The sequence below is a fragment of the Clupea harengus genome, chromosome 20 (genome assembly GCF_900700415.2).
Source record: "Clupea harengus chromosome 20, Ch_v2.0.2, whole genome shotgun sequence".
NCBI lineage: Eukaryota > Metazoa > Chordata > Actinopteri > Clupeiformes > Clupeidae > Clupea > Clupea harengus.
In genome coordinates this window covers 24,188,575-24,207,491 of record NC_045171.1, presented here as the reverse complement: position 1 = coordinate 24,207,491, position 18,917 = coordinate 24,188,575, and the positions used below count along the sequence as shown (strand labels likewise).

Here is an 18,917-nt window from a genome sequence, read left to right as displayed (position 1 = left end):
CTTCATTGGGTACAAGGTTGGTCACCCAAGTACAACATATGCAACTTATTCCGTTTGGTTGTATGGAGTTCATGAATGTGTGCCACAGCTTAATTAATTAATGTTTTATAAGTAATGTTATTTTGGAGAATTGTTTATGCATGGTATTTTTGTTATGTTTGTATGCATGGGAAGAACAGATTTACCCTGTTTCACTGTTCTAAAAGAACATAACATCCTTTCCTTACTTGTACATGTGAGGACACTTGTTCTGCACGGTGATGGAAAACAACTATGTCAGTCCATGACAATGAATCGATAGACAGAAATTACCCAGATCGACCTATAAAATAACAGAAATGTCAATGAATATGAACTATTTCAAGAGGTTGCCTCTGCCTTTAAGACGGCATCCTGAGAAACAAGGAAGCGAAAATGAAATTGAGTTTCGCATTACAGTCAAGATCATGAGCAGACTTCCGTGATCCTCATACAACGCCCTCTAGGTCCACAGACGTCAAACAAACATTTTCGGGAGGGGATTTCCACACAGACCAGTTTCCTTTACTTGTTTTGCTTTCGATCTGCGGAATAGAATTAGCTTAATTTAAGTTTTCGTTTTGTTATTGGAATCCACATTCTTATCGAAAACTTCTGCAAACTGACAAGACCATCGGTACCTTCTTCAAAAGGCAGGGCTATTTCATTTAAGGTAAACGACATTTCCGCATGTCTTTATTCGTAGGTGCAACAAATATATGTATTTAGCCTAGTGTGCACCAGTCAAAGCGCAATCGAAAGTAAGGGAATGTCTTCGTGGGATAGACATCGGGAATTGTTATTTTCACTTTTGAATTGACTTGTCACCCAGGTTGTTCATAAACCTGATTTTGGCTATAGACTGTCAGCTCGTCGACAGCAGCGTGACTTGTTGAGAGGTGTCTTAGCGCCATTGTGGCCAGACAATGGTGATAATAATACAGTTTAATGTTGCAAGTTCTGGAACTGCGTTTGCAGGACTCCCTTATCCTGAACTATTATGTTCATAAGTAATCATTTTTATCGAACTAGTGCCGCTCTCTCGTTCTCTCTTGAACCCCGTCTTGTGTGTCAGTGTGAGTGCGTGTGCGTATTAAAATAGTTGTTATGATGTTGGTAGCCTAACTTGTAAACGCGTTGTGATTTACTTAGCAGCTGGAAGACACTAATTCTGCACCTTTGGCTGAGCATAAGTAATACCTTATATTATTCTCCATGACTTATGTAAAAGAAAAAAAGAGTTACATTTAGATACTGTAATGCATACAACCTATTTTAGACAGATAGCCTAGCCAGCCACGCTGTAGTATGTTCTTTGTGGTTCTCCACACTGTTGCAATGATTTCTTTCCAAAAGTTGCTCTCAGACAGCTCTCAAAGTTGTAGGTCTATCTTGACTCCAAGGCAAGGCCTCTAACAGGACATAAACAGTTCCCATGCCCTGTCCTTGGATTAATTGCACTGTGAAAAACGATTGAAGCTTACAGACACTAACCGGTTGCCTTTATGTTTTAAATTGCTTGTGTTTGTTTATATGTTTTGCACAAGAACTATAGCCAGTGATGATTATGCATTATGACAAGAATTAGCAGTTATGCTCTTTTGAGGAGGGACATCTCTGCTCGTATCTTCTTATCTTCGATCTCTTAATGGATTGTAGAAATATGCACTGTTGTGGAAGCTGTCTCTGAACATGACATACACCAGATACATTACTCTCTCTCTCTCTCTCTCTCTCTCTCTCTCTCTCTCTCTCTCTCTCCCTTGCTCTCTCTGTCTTTCTCTCTTCATTCCTCGTAGACCAAAATGCCAGTGGAAAGAATGCGAATGCGACCATGGCTTGAAGAACAGATAAACTCTTGTAAAATTCCTGGGCTCAAATGGGTTAATAAAGTGAGTACCCTATCTGTGTCATCTGAAAGCAAAATGTAAGATTTTAGCCAATCATCACTCCAAAATGATATCCCTTATCAGTAGGCTTAGTGCACTGGTAGTGTTTTTTTTCCCGAACCCCCCTCCAACAAAACAAACAAACAAACAAACAAAACTATATTTCATGTAACATGCATTGCAATACCCATTTCATACTTAATTGTATTTGTCAGATGTGATGGAAGATACAATTATTTACAGTGCAGTCTGTGTGTGTGTGTGTGTGTGTGTGTGTGTGTGTGTGATGTGTGTGTGTGTGTGTGTGTGTGTGTGTGATGTGTCAAACTATGGGATGGAGCACTGAACCTACAGTACATGTCCACACAGGCCATTCTTGCTTGATAGATGTGTTTGGATATTGTTGATGTGGATACGTGCAGGTAGCCATGTGACCAAGCTCTCTACTCCTCTCCTCTCTTCTCCTCTCTTCTCCTCCACTTTCCCCTCCCCTCTTCTCCTCTCTTCTCCTCTCTTCTCCTCCACTTTCCCCTCCCCTCTTCTCCTCTCTTCTCCTCTCTTCTCCTCCACTTTCCCCTCCCCTCTTCTTCTCTACTCTCCTCTCCTCTCCCTTCCCCTCCCCTCCCCTCCCCTCCTCTCCCCTCCCCTCCCCTCCCCTCCCCTCTTCTCCTCTCCTCTCCTCTCCTCTCTTCTCCTCTCCTCTCCCCTCCCCTCCCCTCCCCTCTTCTCCTCTCCTCTCCTCTCCTCTCTTCTCTCTCCTGCTTTACCTGTTTCCTACTGTTGTGTGTTGTCTGGTGGTGCGGGTGCAGGAGAAGAGGATATTTCAGATACCCTGGATGCACGCGGCACGCCATGGCTGGGATGTGGAGAAAGATGCTCCACTCTTCAGGAACTGGGCCATCCACACAGGTACTGACTGACAGCATCAGACAGCATCAGGGCCCTCATGTGCTCACAGAGGACCACAACCCTACACATAATCTCTCTCTCTCTCTCTCTCTCTTTCTCTCTCTCTCTCTCCTTCTCTCTCTTTCTCCTTCTCTTTCTCCTTCTCTTGCTCTCTCTTTCTCAATCTCTCTCTTTCACACTCATTCTCTTACATACACAGAGTTAAGTAATCTGCCATTGTACCACATACATTATGCTCTGATTCCTCTGCAGCTCTGTTTCCAGAGGTAGATGCAGTGCAGATGAATTAAACATTAAATTATGGAAATGACAAACTTTATAACGCAAAGAATATGCAAGATAATGACAGATGTCACGCAAATGTCTCTCAAATGTCTCTCAAAGTAGTTTATTTTTCCCAGCTGCACGTTTTTGGACAATCACAATTTTAAGGGAAACTTCTGGATTTTTGTAACCTTTTTGGGTCCAGACCTGTGTCTGTTTACCTAAATGACTGTTTCACAGGAGTTTCTCAGTTTTCTCAACGGGCGATAGCAGAACACTGTGGCGACCGACTGGGATTCAGAATGTTCACTGATAGGAGTGATCCACTTGGAAGAGTTTAGTGATATACATTTCGTAATTCGTTATAGTAGAAAAATATTAAAATATTAGATAGAAAATATTAAAATTGTCCACTCTGTTGGCAACGCGTGATTAGCTTGTGACCATGTCGTAACGTAGGCCTACAGGTCTGGCTCACCCGATAGAATGAGAGCTGGTGCAGCAGGTGATTCATTTTGAACACTGATCATCGTGTGATTAGCCAAGTTGGATGTATGGTGATAATCATTGTTTTTAATTTGCACTCATCACCGCTGTTTAGCTGTGCATGTAAACGCTATGTGTAACAAGCTAAACACCCTCCCTAAGTATGGCCCCTGTGGTTGGGTTTTGTCTGCTCAGCTCAAAGGGCCTGTTTTTCCATTCATTACGGGTCATGGAAATTCAGCTTTTTTTGTCAGTTAAAATCAGGCAAAAGTCAGGGCTTAGAGTGAGAGCCCTGCTATGTAATCACCACATGCCCAAGAGTTGAATCTCACATCACATATTCTGTTCTGTTACCCAGGGAAATATCAACCAGGGATTGACAAGCCAGATCCAAAGACATGGAAGGCTAACTTCCGCTGTGCCATGAACTCTCTGCCTGACATTGAGGAGGTGAAGGATAAGAGTATCAAAAAAGGAACAAATGCCTTCAGGGTTTACAAGATGCTCTCTCCCTCGGAGCGGCAAACAAAGAGAGGTCAGTAACCCCACCCCGTTGTAGATATCCAGCTAGTGACAGTTAAACTTTGACAGCAATGAAATGCTTCTCTACAATTCTGTACATAACACTTTAATCTAGATACTGAGTTACTGTACCATTTATAGCCCATAAGTGATAAGACACTTGTTACAACAGCTATAAACATCTCTGATTAGAATGATGTTTTAAAACAGATGGCCATCATCTTTTGCAAAGCTTTTCATTCAACAGCTAACATACTAGCATACTAACAAGTGCTAGTATAATATAAAGCATGACGTTTTCTACTCAGACAAAGACCTGTCATTGAGCCATCTTTCTTAAAGAGTTTCACTTTTTTGCAGGCGGCAAAAAAAGGAGTGAAAAAGAGAAGATAAAGGTAATGCCATCATGTACACTTTCTCCGCTGAGCATGATATTGTGTAACTCCCTCGGTGACCCCTTTGGCCTCTGCTGTAGTGACTCTGTTGACACCTCTATGACTGTAAGAGTTACAAGACCAGAAATACAACATTCACCAACCTGTGAATACCTTTCCATTGCTCTGGTTATGTTTGAGAAGTAGTTAGGCATAGTACCTGTACACTGGAGTGCCTTTGTTGCATAGTTGCTATCACATGTGGGCTAAATATGTGATCTTTGCTTTAATGCCAGGGTGAGATTTTGTGTTCGTCACTTTGAGTTAGATCACCATTATAGCCTTTCGTGTTAAATTAGGGATAATAAAGCCGGTATCGGCCAGATATCAAGAGATGAAGTAGACATGAAAGACATGACCTTATCTGTTGTAGCAGGATTTCAGCTATGATTAAGATATATATAAAAAGATACGTATATTATAGGGACAGATGTATTTATTGATATTATCCATAATTATATTTTATGGTGTACCACATCTTTTGATATCAGCACACTTATGAAGTAGTTAAAAAAAACAATTCACTGCATTACACTTGCGTATTTGCCAAGTTCATGCTGAAGTTTAAATGAACTGTCACGTAACTGATTACCTGTTACAGAGTTACAGATTGATGGAATGACAGAAATCCCAAGAGAAAAGAGAAAAACAGCATGTGAAACACACTGGCGTAGCCCTGTCACTTATTGTATCTTGTTCCTTTGTGTGTGGCCTCGTCTCAGGTGGAGCCCAGCTCTCCTGTTTGGGAGGGCAGCAATGGCTTCTCCGTCCACACCTGGTCAGTGCACACCAAGGAGGAAGAGTTGACAGACTACACCACCCCTCCGAGTGAGTAGCGAGTGACTCTTCTGCTGAGGGATGCCAGGCCTCTGTGCCACCTGTCTATTCTTCTGCACATGTAGTTCAGGGAAGCTTTATGTCCTGTAGTGTAGCAAAGATTTGATGTCCTTGGGTCTTTATTCAGTAAAACTACCTTATATGTATCTACATCACAACAATGGCACCACTTCAGTTTCAATTTGATTCAGAAGAATGGAAAGCAGCATATAGCAGAGTATTGAACAATTGCTATCAGTAGGAAAGACATAGATGGACAACACAGTGATGCAATAAAGACACATTTGTGTGACATCTTTAGGTGTGCTAATCAATGCTACTTGACTAATTAATCAGTTTCACATTGAGAGCACAGGGAAATCATACAAATCCTCAAATAGTTGCCTTAGCCATATTCCCAAAAGCACCTAAAGTGTTATCATGCTAATATGTTAGCCATATTCCCAAAAGCACCTAAAGTGTTATCATGCTAATATGTTAGCCATATTCCCTAAAGCACCTAAAGTGTTATCATGCTAATAAGTTAGCCATATTCCCAAAAGCACCTAAAGTGTTATCATGCTAATAAGTTGTTCTTCCTTGCATGCACACACCCTGAGTTGCCACACTTACCAACCACGGCAATAAAATAGGCAGCATTTACCCATAATCCCATGAATGACAAAAAAATAATGCATTAAATGTATTTTATTGAAATATAGACATCAGGTTCTTGTGAACAAAATGTTGTCAAATCAACACAGCATTTGTCTTTTCTGCAAAACGTGTTTGGCCAAACCTGTGCGTCTAAGCTCAGTAGGTGTGCACTGAGAGAAGGAAGAACATATCAGTACAGTGAAATCAGAGTGACTAAAGTGATACATGTGGTTACGGAAAGTTCAGTTTACATCTCTAGTTAACGTTTACATTTGAGTGAAACTGTTTCAGGGTCTGCTATGTTGTTTTAAAAAGGGCCCTTGTAAACCTGTAATGACAATGTACTTCTGAAGCGGTGATGGAAAGATAATGGTTTATGATATTCCACTGCACTCGGTACAGCTTGATTGTTTAGTTCCTCTGTTTTATGCTCTTGTTTACATTTCTTCAGGGCCTAACAAATATTATGGAATAGAACGCCTGAAATAGAGAAACAAGTTTCATAGGAGTACAAAGAAATGCTGACCTTTTCATGATGTGTTTAGAATGACATCCTTATTTGTCTACAAGCATTCTTATTTTTTAAAGAATTCAAAATAGCTCTGAACATTTCAGTAGAACAAAATCCTAATGAAAAGAAACCCCAGACAGTTGGAGAATATCTCATATTGTCTACCAGAGAAGTGTTTTGTGTTTTTTTTTTTGCCTTACATACTCAGGCGGGTTTGTGTGTGTGCGTGTGTGTGTGTGTGTGTGTGTGTGTGTGTGTGTGTGTGTGTGTGTTTGTGTGTGTGTGTGTGTGTGTGTATGTTTGTATGAATATATGACTGACATTACATTGAAGTTCGGTTGTTATGGTTTGTGTTTTTAAATGGACTAATTATCAGAGATCCAGTTTTCTTCATTCAGACCTACTAGAGAAGCATGTGTAGGTGGAAAGAGTGTTCAGTATAAAATGCTCCTAATTATTTTCAGCTTTTTGTTATCTGCATGTGAAAAGAAATCATTTCTCATGAGTTTGCCAGTGACTTTTTGGGGGGTGTTTTTGGGGATAATTCACACACACACCGTCACACTTTTAACTGAGGCATGCATTGAGCAGCCCTTAATGTTTAGGTTATGTGACGTTATGCTTGTTGATAAAGGAGAATCCTAAGGGCATACACAGTGTATACACTAACAATATGGGCATTCAACTTCAGATAGGGAAGTCAATGTGTTTTTTTTTTGTCCCGAAAGTGGAATCTTGCTGTACTGAAAACAGCTTGTTCCTCTTCCTGATTTGTTTCCACTGTCCCACAGTGAGGTTGTTGATTTGTGCCAAATCATAAGCGCTGATCTGCAACCCTGCAAACTCTGAGTCAGCCGCTAGTTAATGTGTAGCTTGATTATCCACTGGGCGGTGTAATGCATTGGATTATGCAGACACATACGGGGATGTAATGCTGTCAAACTGTAGCCTTTGGTGCTGGACAGAGTGCAGTGCAGAGCAGTGAGTGTTTGTTGCGGTGAGCTGTGGGGGTCATTCGGGGTCAGTATTAACTTTAGAGTGTCTTAATGAATGAGGAAACATTAGAACGGCCTTTGTATCTGGACTACTGGAGCACAGGTCCAAAGGCTGCAAACTCTTATCAGCCAAACAACTGATAGCAAAGAGCTTGTGTGCATCTTTTGTGTGTGTGTGTGTGGGGGGGGGGGGGGGGGCATGTGTGTGTGTGTGTGTGTGTGTGTGTGTGTGTGTGTGTGTGTGTGTGTGTGTGTGTGGGGGGGGGGGGGGGGGCATGTGTGTGTGTGTGTGTGTGTGTGTGTGTGTGTGTTTGGGCATGTGTGTGTGCTTATTTGTGTGAAGGACATATAATGTTTGAGTAATAAGTGTGTGCAGGTGTGTGGGGCTTTTTTCTGTGGAGCACTGGGCACTGGGCCTGTCTATGTAGGCTTTTGTGTTGGTGTATTTATGCGCACACGTGCGTGTGTGTCTGAGTGTGTGTGTGTGTGTGTGTGTGGCCTTTCCTGTTGATGAGCCTCCTCTCCAAAAACATTTCCTCCACAAATATCTCTGACCGCTTCCAGCGCCACGGTCAAAACATTGCTTAGCTCACCAGGAATCCCACCATTCATTCTGAGCATGCTCAACTCAACCGCCCCCCCCCCCCCCCCCCCCCCCCCCCCCCCCCCCCCCCCCCCCTTGCAGCGAGCCGCAGCCCAGCGGAGGAACACCTGATCATCAGCGACCTTCCCGACGTGTGCCAAACCATCGAGGTGATCACGGAGAACGAGGAGCAGTCCATCACCTCCAGCCACCACTACCCGCTCCAGATCTCACCCGTGTCCACCTATGGAGGTTTGGGCTCTAAACTAAACTAATCCATAGAGGCTGTGTGATGTGCTGGCACAAGTGTAGAGTGAATGTTAATTGGGTGGTGCATCGCTGAGACAGATAGTCCCAGAGCTTGAATCGGAAAACTGTCGGCAGATTTTATAAAGTGCCGTGGCGCTGTGCTGTGTTGCCAGGCAGTGAGTGAGTAGTTTGTTTGTTTGTTTGTTTGTTTGTTTGTTTGTTTGTTTGCCGGAAGGCTGGAAGTCCTGGCCTTAGTTCAGTGCTGCTCTGGCCTTTTAGAGCAGACCTCTTTGCACAGGGATGCTGCTTTGCAAAAAAAACAATTATTAGTCAGCCACACACAAAGTTAAACGACACAAACACAGACTCATACACATACACACACTGACACTCTCTCTCTCTCACACACACACACACACACACACACACACACACACACTCCCAGGCCTTTCATCACTAGAGACAACCATCTAGTGAGGTTAGCATTTCCATACAGTATTAAGAAGATTATCATGAGCTACATTCCTGTATTGATCAACAACAGGTCCACATAAAGTCTGAACTGTAGTCCTTAGTAATGACATACTCACCTTAGACCAAACACAACCTCTCTCTGACCTCTTCACACAGACACCTCACAGGCCAGGACATAATTACTAACGTAACTTCCTGCTGCGCAGTGGTGACCACAAGGGTTAATGACTGTTCTGCTCAACTGCTTCCAAGGCCACACGGCGCTTATTGGCGTTAAGAGGCCGTAACCTAGGAGGGTTAATGTACAATCAGGGAGTGGCACCGGCTGCAGCTCCGCAGCTCGACTTTAATCCCTGTGCCATTTGATCTCACACTGTACACGACGGCTCATTGCTCTCATGTCAGGAGGTTGGAAAGTGCATTTCCGTGAGGGCCCAAAAGCAGTAGATTTTTTGCAAGACACCAAAGAATTGAAAACAGGCAAGTAGAGTGGCTAGCCATTTTGCACATTTCTCGTTCCCATGTTGTAAAATAGGAACTTCACTCTCTCCTTTTTGATTGGCCTGGAAAATATTTAGCCGGAGGGACAGTACAAAACAAACATGAGAACTGAACGCACTGGCACAACAAGCCCCATGCACAGTATCTCCTCTGTATAAATATAGCTCAGGGAAGGGCCAGAACAAGAATGCTTTTGGGATTTCCCAGGTTGGTTGAAGTGTGCCATGAGCGTGCTGTGACTTTTAACAACACACATGCATCAGACGTTACTCCAGTGTGCGATATCACATCAGCGTGTGGACGAGGAGTACGGCAGTGTCACAGACATGTCACTCTCTCCTTGACTGCAGAGCGGCCCTGCTAGAGTTCAAGTCTGGCCACGGCTCCTAAAACAGATCTCCACCGGGACACGTGACCCCGCTGGCAGCTGATACTGTGGGAGTCTAGTGGGGTGTTTACAGTGATTCCTCCCGCTCCCAGACGTGACGATACATGCCAGGTCATTTTGCGGAGGAACTGTTTGCTAAAAACCTTCAGCTACTCTTACAGTAGATTGGCCATCGAATGGAAACTTGTTTTCATTTAACCCACCCTTGTATCTCTGCTGCACACACACACACACACACACACACAAACCTGTTTGACAGGTAATCCTTGGAGGATTGTTGTCATTCTTTGTCTTTGTTTCTCTTCTTCCTTGTAGAAAGTGACACCGACAGCGTACACAGTGAAGAGGACAGTAAAGAGGTACGAACGATAACACATTATCATCACTGCTGTGTTCATTCAACCAGTAAACAACGCATACACTTGTACAAAGCCTCGAAAACTTGTTTGGGTACGTGTGAACTGGTTATTCAGCATCCTGTTCATCGTTGCCTGGACATTTGAGTGTAAAACCTCGTTGGCCGTCTCTCTCCCATGAAAGCTTACATGTGTGTACTACTTACCTAGTATTCAATGTTAGGTTCCCCCCTCCAGGGAGAACTCAGGTGTGAACATTACTGTGTATCCACACACTAACACGATAACGTCAAAAACAAAGTACATTTTTGTGTGCATTATAGCCTCGGCTTCCTGTCACATGTCCGACAGAAGTGTTGATTTACTAGTTCACCCCTGGTGAGGAACTGATAACAGAGGATTTATTGCTCGGAGTGAGCGGTGGTACGGGGTCCTGGCCTGCATCAATGTCAAATGACTTTTTAAATGTCAAGTTATACCGTTTGAGATATGCATAAGTGTGCATAAATGTGTAAGAGGCATTGAGGAACTGATGAGTTTAGCTTCTAGTTTCGAACCATGCGGTAACTAAGGGCAACGGTAGCATCTGCAACCTCAGCCACTATTTTCAGTTCCTGTCCTGCCCTGAGCTGACACAAAACCCCGAAAAACAAAACACACAAAGCCGCATTGTCTCACTTTCTAAGGCAAATGTGTTAGAGCACGTTCTAGAATGATTGTGCCTTACACACTCTGATTCATCTCAGGACTAGTCTGCATCTAAACTGGGCTAGCCAATACCAGGAAGAAAAAAAAGAAACGGTTACCAGAAATCACCCTGTAGTTTTTTTCTGTAGACATTTGTCATTCCTCAGCTATTGTTCTGTTACGGTAGAACCACTCAGGCGTATTTTCCATGCCTCACCAGACGCCATGAACATAATGTCTGTTGCTAGTTTGGTCAAACAAAAAACAAAATGTACTTGACAGAATTAACAATGGGCACCATAAATAAGGCCCATGACTAGGGAAAGGGTTACTTTAGCCAGATGTCATGCGTGTGGTGATTTCAGGTTTAGGCCCCAGTGAAGCTGGCCTTCCTGTGAGGGGAACAGAACAGGGAAACAGCCCCTCTAGCTCCCTCTGAGGCAGGAGGAGCCTTGCACAAATAGGCGGGAATAATTTGTGTAGGTTTGTGTGTCTGTCTGTCTGTGTGTGTGTGTGATAGAGAGAGAGAAAGAGAGAGAGAGGTTGTGTGTCTGCTTGTGTATGTGTGCCTGTGTATGAGTGTGTTTGTGAGTGCGCGCAGGATTGATTTAGTGAGTGTGTGTGTGTGTGTGTGTGTGTGTCTGTGCGTGTGTGTGAGAGAGAGAGAGAGAAAGAGAGAGAGAGAGAGAGAGAGATTGTGTGTCTGCGTGTGTATGTGTGCCTGTGTATGAGTGTGTTTGTGAGTGCGTGCGGGATTGATTTAGTGAGTGTGTGTGTGTGTGTGTGTGTGTCTGTGCGTGGGGGCGGTAGGTCTAAGTTCCTCTGCATTCCTCAGAGAAGATTAATCACTTTAGGCTCAAGTGAAGGAAGAATGCCTTAACCCGACATGCAGGGCAACACATTTTCACAGGCACATGCAAACAAATGCATTTAGTTCTGTTTATACAAATGTCACAACATTTATTTAGCAGTTTAAGCTTGCTTGAATGAATGCGTGCGCATCCTATGAGCAGCTGATACTCATAATTAGCCAAACCAGTGGCTGCTCTAGATCAGCATCACCGGTTTCAATTTATGCTTTGGTGTGAAGGGATAAAGAACACCCAATTTTCTCATTTTGTTTATGTTATTGTTTATTATTATTGTTGTTGTTTGTTTATTATTTTTTGCTGTAGTTTGTGTTTGAAAGTTCTTTATACTGTGGTATTTAATCTTTCGTCATTTATGTTTTAATGTACAGTAAACACCCTAATTCTGCAAAGTCAATTGCCAACCCTTCATTCTAACTACTTACCTTTCTGATTGACAGGCCCTGCGGGCAACATGGCACCCCCTCCATAGGGTTGCGATGAGGATGCCTACCGGCTCTCTGCCTGGCATGGCCACCTTCGTCTCCCCAGCTTTCATGGTAACCAGCAGCCAGGGCCCTTTACCACTCATCTCGGGAGAGGCCGCCCACTGGGTCGTCCCCCCCTCCCAACCGAGCGCCGTCCCAGGCCCATCCGGGCAAGCCTCTGTCCACGAGAAGCGTGCCAGCGTCATCATGAAGACTTCCGACGTGTCCAAATCGGTGAAGAGCTGCTGAAGAAAGCTGAGGGGGCCACAAGCTTTGGTCCCTCTGCCCATCTTTAAAGGAAAATACAAAAAATAACATTCATTGCATAGGACCAGAGGTGCAGGTAAAGCCCCCCCCCCCCCCTCCTCCACGTCCAAGGAGCATAGGATGTGTGGTGTGGGGTGTGTGGTGTAGGGCTGGTTTCCTTAGGAAATTGTGATCTAATGAACTTCCTGAGTCAGGCAAACTCTGCCAGGTCATATTTGATCACGTGAACTGGTTGTAAATGATGCAAATGATAAAATGCAAGAATGGTGGAGTATCGGTGTCCCCTGGACCTGGAAGGCAGCCAGGATCGGGAGCGTTTGCGGGTCGCTTTGTGAATATGTACATACCTGTGTGACGTCAGCGTAATTGCCAGCTGCTTCTGCACCTTATAGACTAGCGTTGAACGGGTGAATCTGTGGCCTATCCAGGGATCGTGCAAAACATTATCCCCTTGGTGGATGTACTCCTCGGGTGGCAGTCACAAAAATACATTAGTGACTTCCTCGGTGTGGGTGTCAAAGAAAAAAATAACTAAATGCACTCAAATCTAAATTAATTCATCTTGGAATTTTAGGTTAAGCCATTATATTTTTGTATTAAAGGGAAAATGTCGCTTCATATTGGATCATCCCCCCCCCCCATCCCTAGTCCACCCAGTTGTGAAATATTGATAAATATTTTTGCTATTATTTTATAAAAAGGACACATGGAAATTGGAGTTCTCTACTGTATGCACATGTATGTGTGAATGTGTGGCTATTGCTTATTTGCGCCAATACATTTTTTTTTCTGTTTGTTTGTTTTGTGTGTATGTATACATTTGTGAAATGATGTGCAAACATGTCTGTACATTTAGCCATGTACATTCATGAGCCACTTTAAATCCTGTGGATCACTTATTCTACAAATCTTAATGGAAGATTTCTTAATTTTTTTTGGATGTACCATGTTATTGTCTTTGTAATAAATGTCAAACACTGCTTGTTCTTGAGCCAGTTTATGTACCTACATCTGCAACAGTATCAATCCTTTTTCCAAAATGCACTATCAAGAGCTGGATTTGTCTTTACTGTTGTTCTGTTTTTTCTCAGAATAATTAAAAGATACTTTGGTTTCTCAAAAGCCTTTCATTCCATGACCATAGTTTGCTTAAGAGTCTAGAGGAAGCAATTGTGAGCATATCCACTGGCCCTTGTCGGAAGCTCAACGGTTGTTGCCTCTGAGCCAGAATGTATTTGCAACACTTGTACTATCTGGTGGTTTCAGCTGCCGCTGAACAGGGCGGTCTTGTGCTTGTTGGAGCTACACATGATTACTTGAGTTGTGCAATCTGCAAAATAAAAAAAACAGGGCCTAAAAAACTGGGAGTATATCATGAAGTTACCAGTTATTTGGATACTGAGTACATTTAATATTCATGGTAGGCCAAATATTCAGTATGTGTAAGTATATCTAAGGATCCTAAAATATAACCATAATAGTCTAAACAAATAGGCCACGCATGTCTGTTCATGTTGTTTGTCATTTGGGAAATACTGAAATTAGAAGCATATCCTGCTTGTACTGTTGGGCTGACGCAAATGTTGTCGTAAATTAGGTTATGTAAATTATGAATCCTCAAACGTCTTTGTCTGTGCGCAGCTGCAGACTCACACAGGGGCATTGAGAACTTTAGTTCACCCCTGGGCATGGGCAACCGTTCACAGCTGTAATTTGATACGCCATGCTGGCAGTGAATGATACAGCGGGTGAGTTCACGCCTTTTAGTTTCGGTTGCAGATCTCGAACGAACGACGTGGTTAGTCGCACACCTCGCGCAGCTGAATGGAAAGTGGGAGGATCAGATCTTTTGGGTAACGGACTATGATCTCTCTAGGCTATATATGGAGAGACAGAGAGAAAGATATGTCGACAACACAGGCATTTATTTTGAATGTGGTCATTTCTTTCCCACATGATAACACATGGTAACAATCACCACGTTATTTAAACTAGTTTCCACCTCGCCGTAAATCATGCCAGCCTGCGTAAAAGAGCACGAGAGAATCAAGCCCGTCCACAGTCTAGTTGGCAGGTAGTCCTTCGTGTAGTTGTCACAAACATAGCTCGCTATTGAACAAGCTCGCTATTACTCAAGTTCATTTTAAATTATATCTAAAAAAAATGTGTTATGTTTATTAACAGTCTAACATCAAAAGTAATGTAATGTGCTTGAGTGTTGTGTACTTCCATGTATGGAACCCCCATAAATCTGTGCACATGTCTGAGATAGTGTACTGTGTTGCCAGACTGTCTGAGGTAGTTTATAGGGCCCTGGCTTGTCCCAAATGGGACACTGAGAATGGGGCTTCTCTGCTTCCTGCAGCGAACAGCAAGGCTGCCGTTTAGCGGATAAACACTTTTATTTGCATCAAATCAGTTAACGCATGTTTGGTGAGGTCTGTCAGCGGCTGGGTCTAAAAAAAGACTCAGACTACTACACTGCGCCCCCTAGAGTAACGCTTTGGTGGAGAGATTCAGCCACACTCTGGCAACCACTCTGGCAACCCAGCACGCCATTCTCACCAGCCGCTGGCAACGTGACTGCGATCTGCATCTGCCCCTGGTCTTATGAGCATACCAGACGGCGGTTCAGGATTCAACAAAGTGCACCCCCACCGACTTAATGTCCGTGCGAGAGCTCCGAACCCCTGGGGACTTGGTGTGCGGCCCTCCTCCAGAGCCGGAGGTGGAGGGCGAGCCCGGGCTGGACTACTGCGGTGACCTTTGAGAGCGGGCAGAAGATGGCCAGGTGCGCACTGACATAAGCTGTGGCTCGCCAGAAGGGAGTCTATGACAACTGCGGAGAGGACTTTACACCTGGAGATAAGGGTTAGGTGCTCTGTCCTGAGCAGTGGTGTAGTGGTCCCTGGAGATAAGGGTTAGGTGCTCTGTCCTGAGCATAAAAAGAGGTGCAGCTGGTCGGATGGAGAAGAATGGTGGTGCCCCTCTGAGACGGACTGGCACCCTACCCGCCCCACGGCTCGTTCTGAAGGGGACACTGAGGCTGTCTGGCACCCTACCCGCCCCACGGCTAATTCTGAAGGGGACACTGAGGCTGTCTGGCACCCTACCCGCCCCACGGCTCGTTCTGAAGGGGACACTGAGGCTGTCTGGCACCCTACCCGCCCCACGGCTAATTCTGAAGGGGACACTGAGGCTGTCTGGCACCCTACCCGCCCTACGGCTCGTTCTGAAGGGGACACTGAGGCTGTCTGGCACCCTACCCGCCCTACGGCTCGTTCTGAAGGGGACACTGAGGCTGTGGCTACTCCGCCCACTCCTGTTACCCCACAGCCTACAGCAGAAAGGCCAGGCTGCTCAGAGGATGATGGCTACACATACAGAGTGCATGAATGTGGTGTTTACTGATAGGGATCACACAGTCACACAAACAAATGGAGAGGTTTGTCACCTCCAGACCTCCAGAGGGGGGTATGTCACCTCCAGAGGGGGGGTATGTCACCTCCAGAGAGTAGGTACCTGCTGCCCACACAGACCAGAAATCCCATGTTTCTGAGATCCATGTTAAAACGAATCTATTCAGCTGCAGGACTGAGACCACTGTACCACTCAGACTGAGGTAATTCAAATGAACCCAAACATGACAAAGAAATCATCTTCTAATGCAATACCGCACTTAGTACTCTTAGATCCATTTTCCTGCCCTTATTTTAACCCTTGCGTGGAAAAGCACAGGGAGAAACCCAGAGACAGGTGATAGAGATAAGAACACCAGCAGGGGTGTGGGAAAGTCAACCTAATGGAACAATGCAGTTCTGGAATGCTTTAGAGGCATCATCTGTACACAACTGACCCACACCTAATGAGTAATTGTATCTAGATTGCCATGTGTGTTTTTACAATTCCCTGCCTACCAGTTAGAGCCTTACAACTGTAGACAAATTAGTTGTAATAATTGTGTGTAATCATTTCTGTCAATGAAAACGTTTGCCACACAAACAAAGTCAGGGAATAGTTTTGTGGCCTCAAGAAATGTTATTTATTGTTTGTTACATCTATTCTTCTCGTCTTTTGCCAATACGAGAGTTTTTAATGAAGGTGAAATGTCTATGACCATCAGTGATTGTATACTGTCAAAAAAACTGGTTCATAAAGAATGTTTGAGGCATGCAAGAAGATGTTCCTATTGTTTCGGTTGTAAATGAGGGAACTGTCCAGTTTCCTTCAACTCTAATTTTACGGTATACAACCACTTGGAAACTTGTTGTTGTGTTGAAATTCATGACATGGATTAAATTCAACGTATACAAAATAGTATTCAGTTAGTTGAACACAAGTGCTAATGATCAATAATTGTTAGTGAAAGAGATAGACAGTAAAATGAAAAGTTGGAACACCTCCAGGGTTTACTGTTATGTTGACAACTTTTTGACTGTCTTGTTCGTGAACTAGGACATGAGGACTTTGCATTCTGAAGGCACTGACATGTTCATTGACATAAATATTTGCTTTTGAGACATAAACTAAGGATTTTGAGCAGGTTATGGGCTTTGGCAGGTAATACGTTGTGTGGTGCTGATTAAACAAATTGTAACGAGACATGCACGTACTGTTTTGAAAATGTTGAGGAAGATTTGAGAAATGTACCGACTGAGGAAAACCAACATCTGCACACACAACAGAAAAATAGCAGACATCACATGGCACAGACTAGTGGCCGAAGTGGGAATGACATTTTGCAACACGCATGTCTGTATCCCAAGTAGGCCTACATGTTACTACATAAACAATGCGCAAGAGGGCAGCAGAGTATTGTTCAAGTTCAAGTTTTTTCTTTCAAACTTCCACTACTATTTCAGCTGGCTGGGATATGTTTAAATAAATATCGCCTAATATTTGTTCAAATTTTGAAAGCCATTTTATTGTGTTTATTGAAAGTAATTGTATGTCCTTACAACTTATATACTGTTTTTGGTATAAACAAAAAAAAAAACATTTAAAGCCGAATTAATTTATTTTTTATCATTTCTCTCATAAAAGTTGCTATGTTACACCATGGGAGGGTCTGAAAACATATGGACCAGAGGATTTTTTTTAAATGATATGCATGGACAAGTACAACATAGTAAGAGGCCCATCTGTCTCCTCAGATTCTGGTGAACTTCCATCGCTTAGCTGCACCATCGAGAGCATCCTTACCAACTGCATCTCAATATGGTATGGCAGCTGTTCTGTTGCGGACCGGAAAACACTACAGAAGGTGGTGAAAACTGCCCAACGCATCACTGTTTCCTCACTCCCCACCATTGAGGCTGTCCAGCGCAAGAAATGCCTCCTGAGGGCGTGCAGCATCGTCAGGGACAGCTCTCACCCCAGCCACAGACTGTTTGCCCTCCTCCCCTCTGAGAGGCGCTACAGGGTCCTCCCCAGGCCAGCAGGTTCAGGAACAGCTTCTTCCCTGCGGCTGTCACCCTGCTGAACTCTGCACCGCGGCACACACCTCCAGTGACTGTACTTTCTCCCCTCCCTGGACTGCCACACACCTTCCTCCAGCCACTGAACATTTGCACTAGACTGTTTTTTTTAACTTCTGTATATATTCTCACTTATAGTGTATTCATATATTTATATCTATTTATAGTGTATTCATCGTACTTATATCATATCATACCTCTTACCTTAGTCTGTATATAACACTACTACTACCATTTCATTTTTAATTTTCATTTAATTTACTTTTATCTTCATTTACCACCACTTGTACTTACCACTGTTATACTATACATACTGTTCATACTCCATATCTTATTTATTTACATATTACCGCTATACATATGCACATACTCTGCACTTTACTGCTTTCTTTTTGCACTACTGGCTAAATGTTAAACTGCATCTCGTTGTCTCAGTACTTGTACTCTGTGCAATGACAATAAAGTTGAATATAATCTAATCTAATCTAATTAAGACCTTTGTCAGGTTTTTTAATGGCACACACGACACACTGGAACACACACGTGCATACAGTATATGGAGGCGACACAGGACACACACACACACACACACACACACACGCAGGTAATCTAGTTCCACTCATTTGTTTGTGTAATGAAGTTTAGATTGCTGCCATTAGGCCTATCACTATAAAATGATGTTGAAGTTAAACTCAAACTCCTGGAACGATCACCTTTACAAGCACACAATGTCCTGACATACCCCCTGAAGTGTGGAGGGGAGGACAGGTTTTTGCTCATGGTTGTATGTGTGAATATTTTAAATAATGTATGGTCTGTTTGCATCATAGTGTTTCCATCTTTGTGACAGAAAAGAAAGATATGGAAAGACAGTAAGAAATACAGACAGCGCAAAAGAAAGGAATGGATACATATAATTATTACAGTAGGTAAATAATACTACTAATAAAGTGGCAATGGAACTGATATGACAAATCACGCTATCTGCTGGTCTATGCAACATGATGTGAAAGTGCACTTTAACCTTTTCAACCTGCAGATATTTTTATCACCTGTTCTATGAAGAAAAAAATCGGTTAATAACATGCTCTTTGCCCA

The 18,917-nt window shown here is 43.4% G+C and overlaps 1 protein-coding gene across 1 annotated transcript; it reads left to right on the top strand.

The window, feature by feature from the left end:
• Nucleotides 1-450: 450 nt before the first annotated feature.
• Nucleotides 451-13,464, top strand: irf2 (interferon regulatory factor 2). The gene is made up of 9 exons (XM_031586945.2): nucleotides 451-691; nucleotides 1,818-1,910; nucleotides 2,717-2,816; nucleotides 3,925-4,101; nucleotides 4,449-4,483; nucleotides 5,245-5,350; nucleotides 8,187-8,336; nucleotides 10,012-10,055; nucleotides 12,049-13,464. The coding sequence occupies exons 2-9, from the start codon at nucleotides 1,824-1,826 to the stop codon at nucleotides 12,322-12,324; spliced, it is 975 nt and encodes a 324-aa protein (XP_031442805.1). The 5' UTR covers nucleotides 451-691; nucleotides 1,818-1,823; the 3' UTR covers nucleotides 12,325-13,464.
• The last annotated feature ends 5,453 nt before the right edge of the window (nucleotides 13,465-18,917 follow it).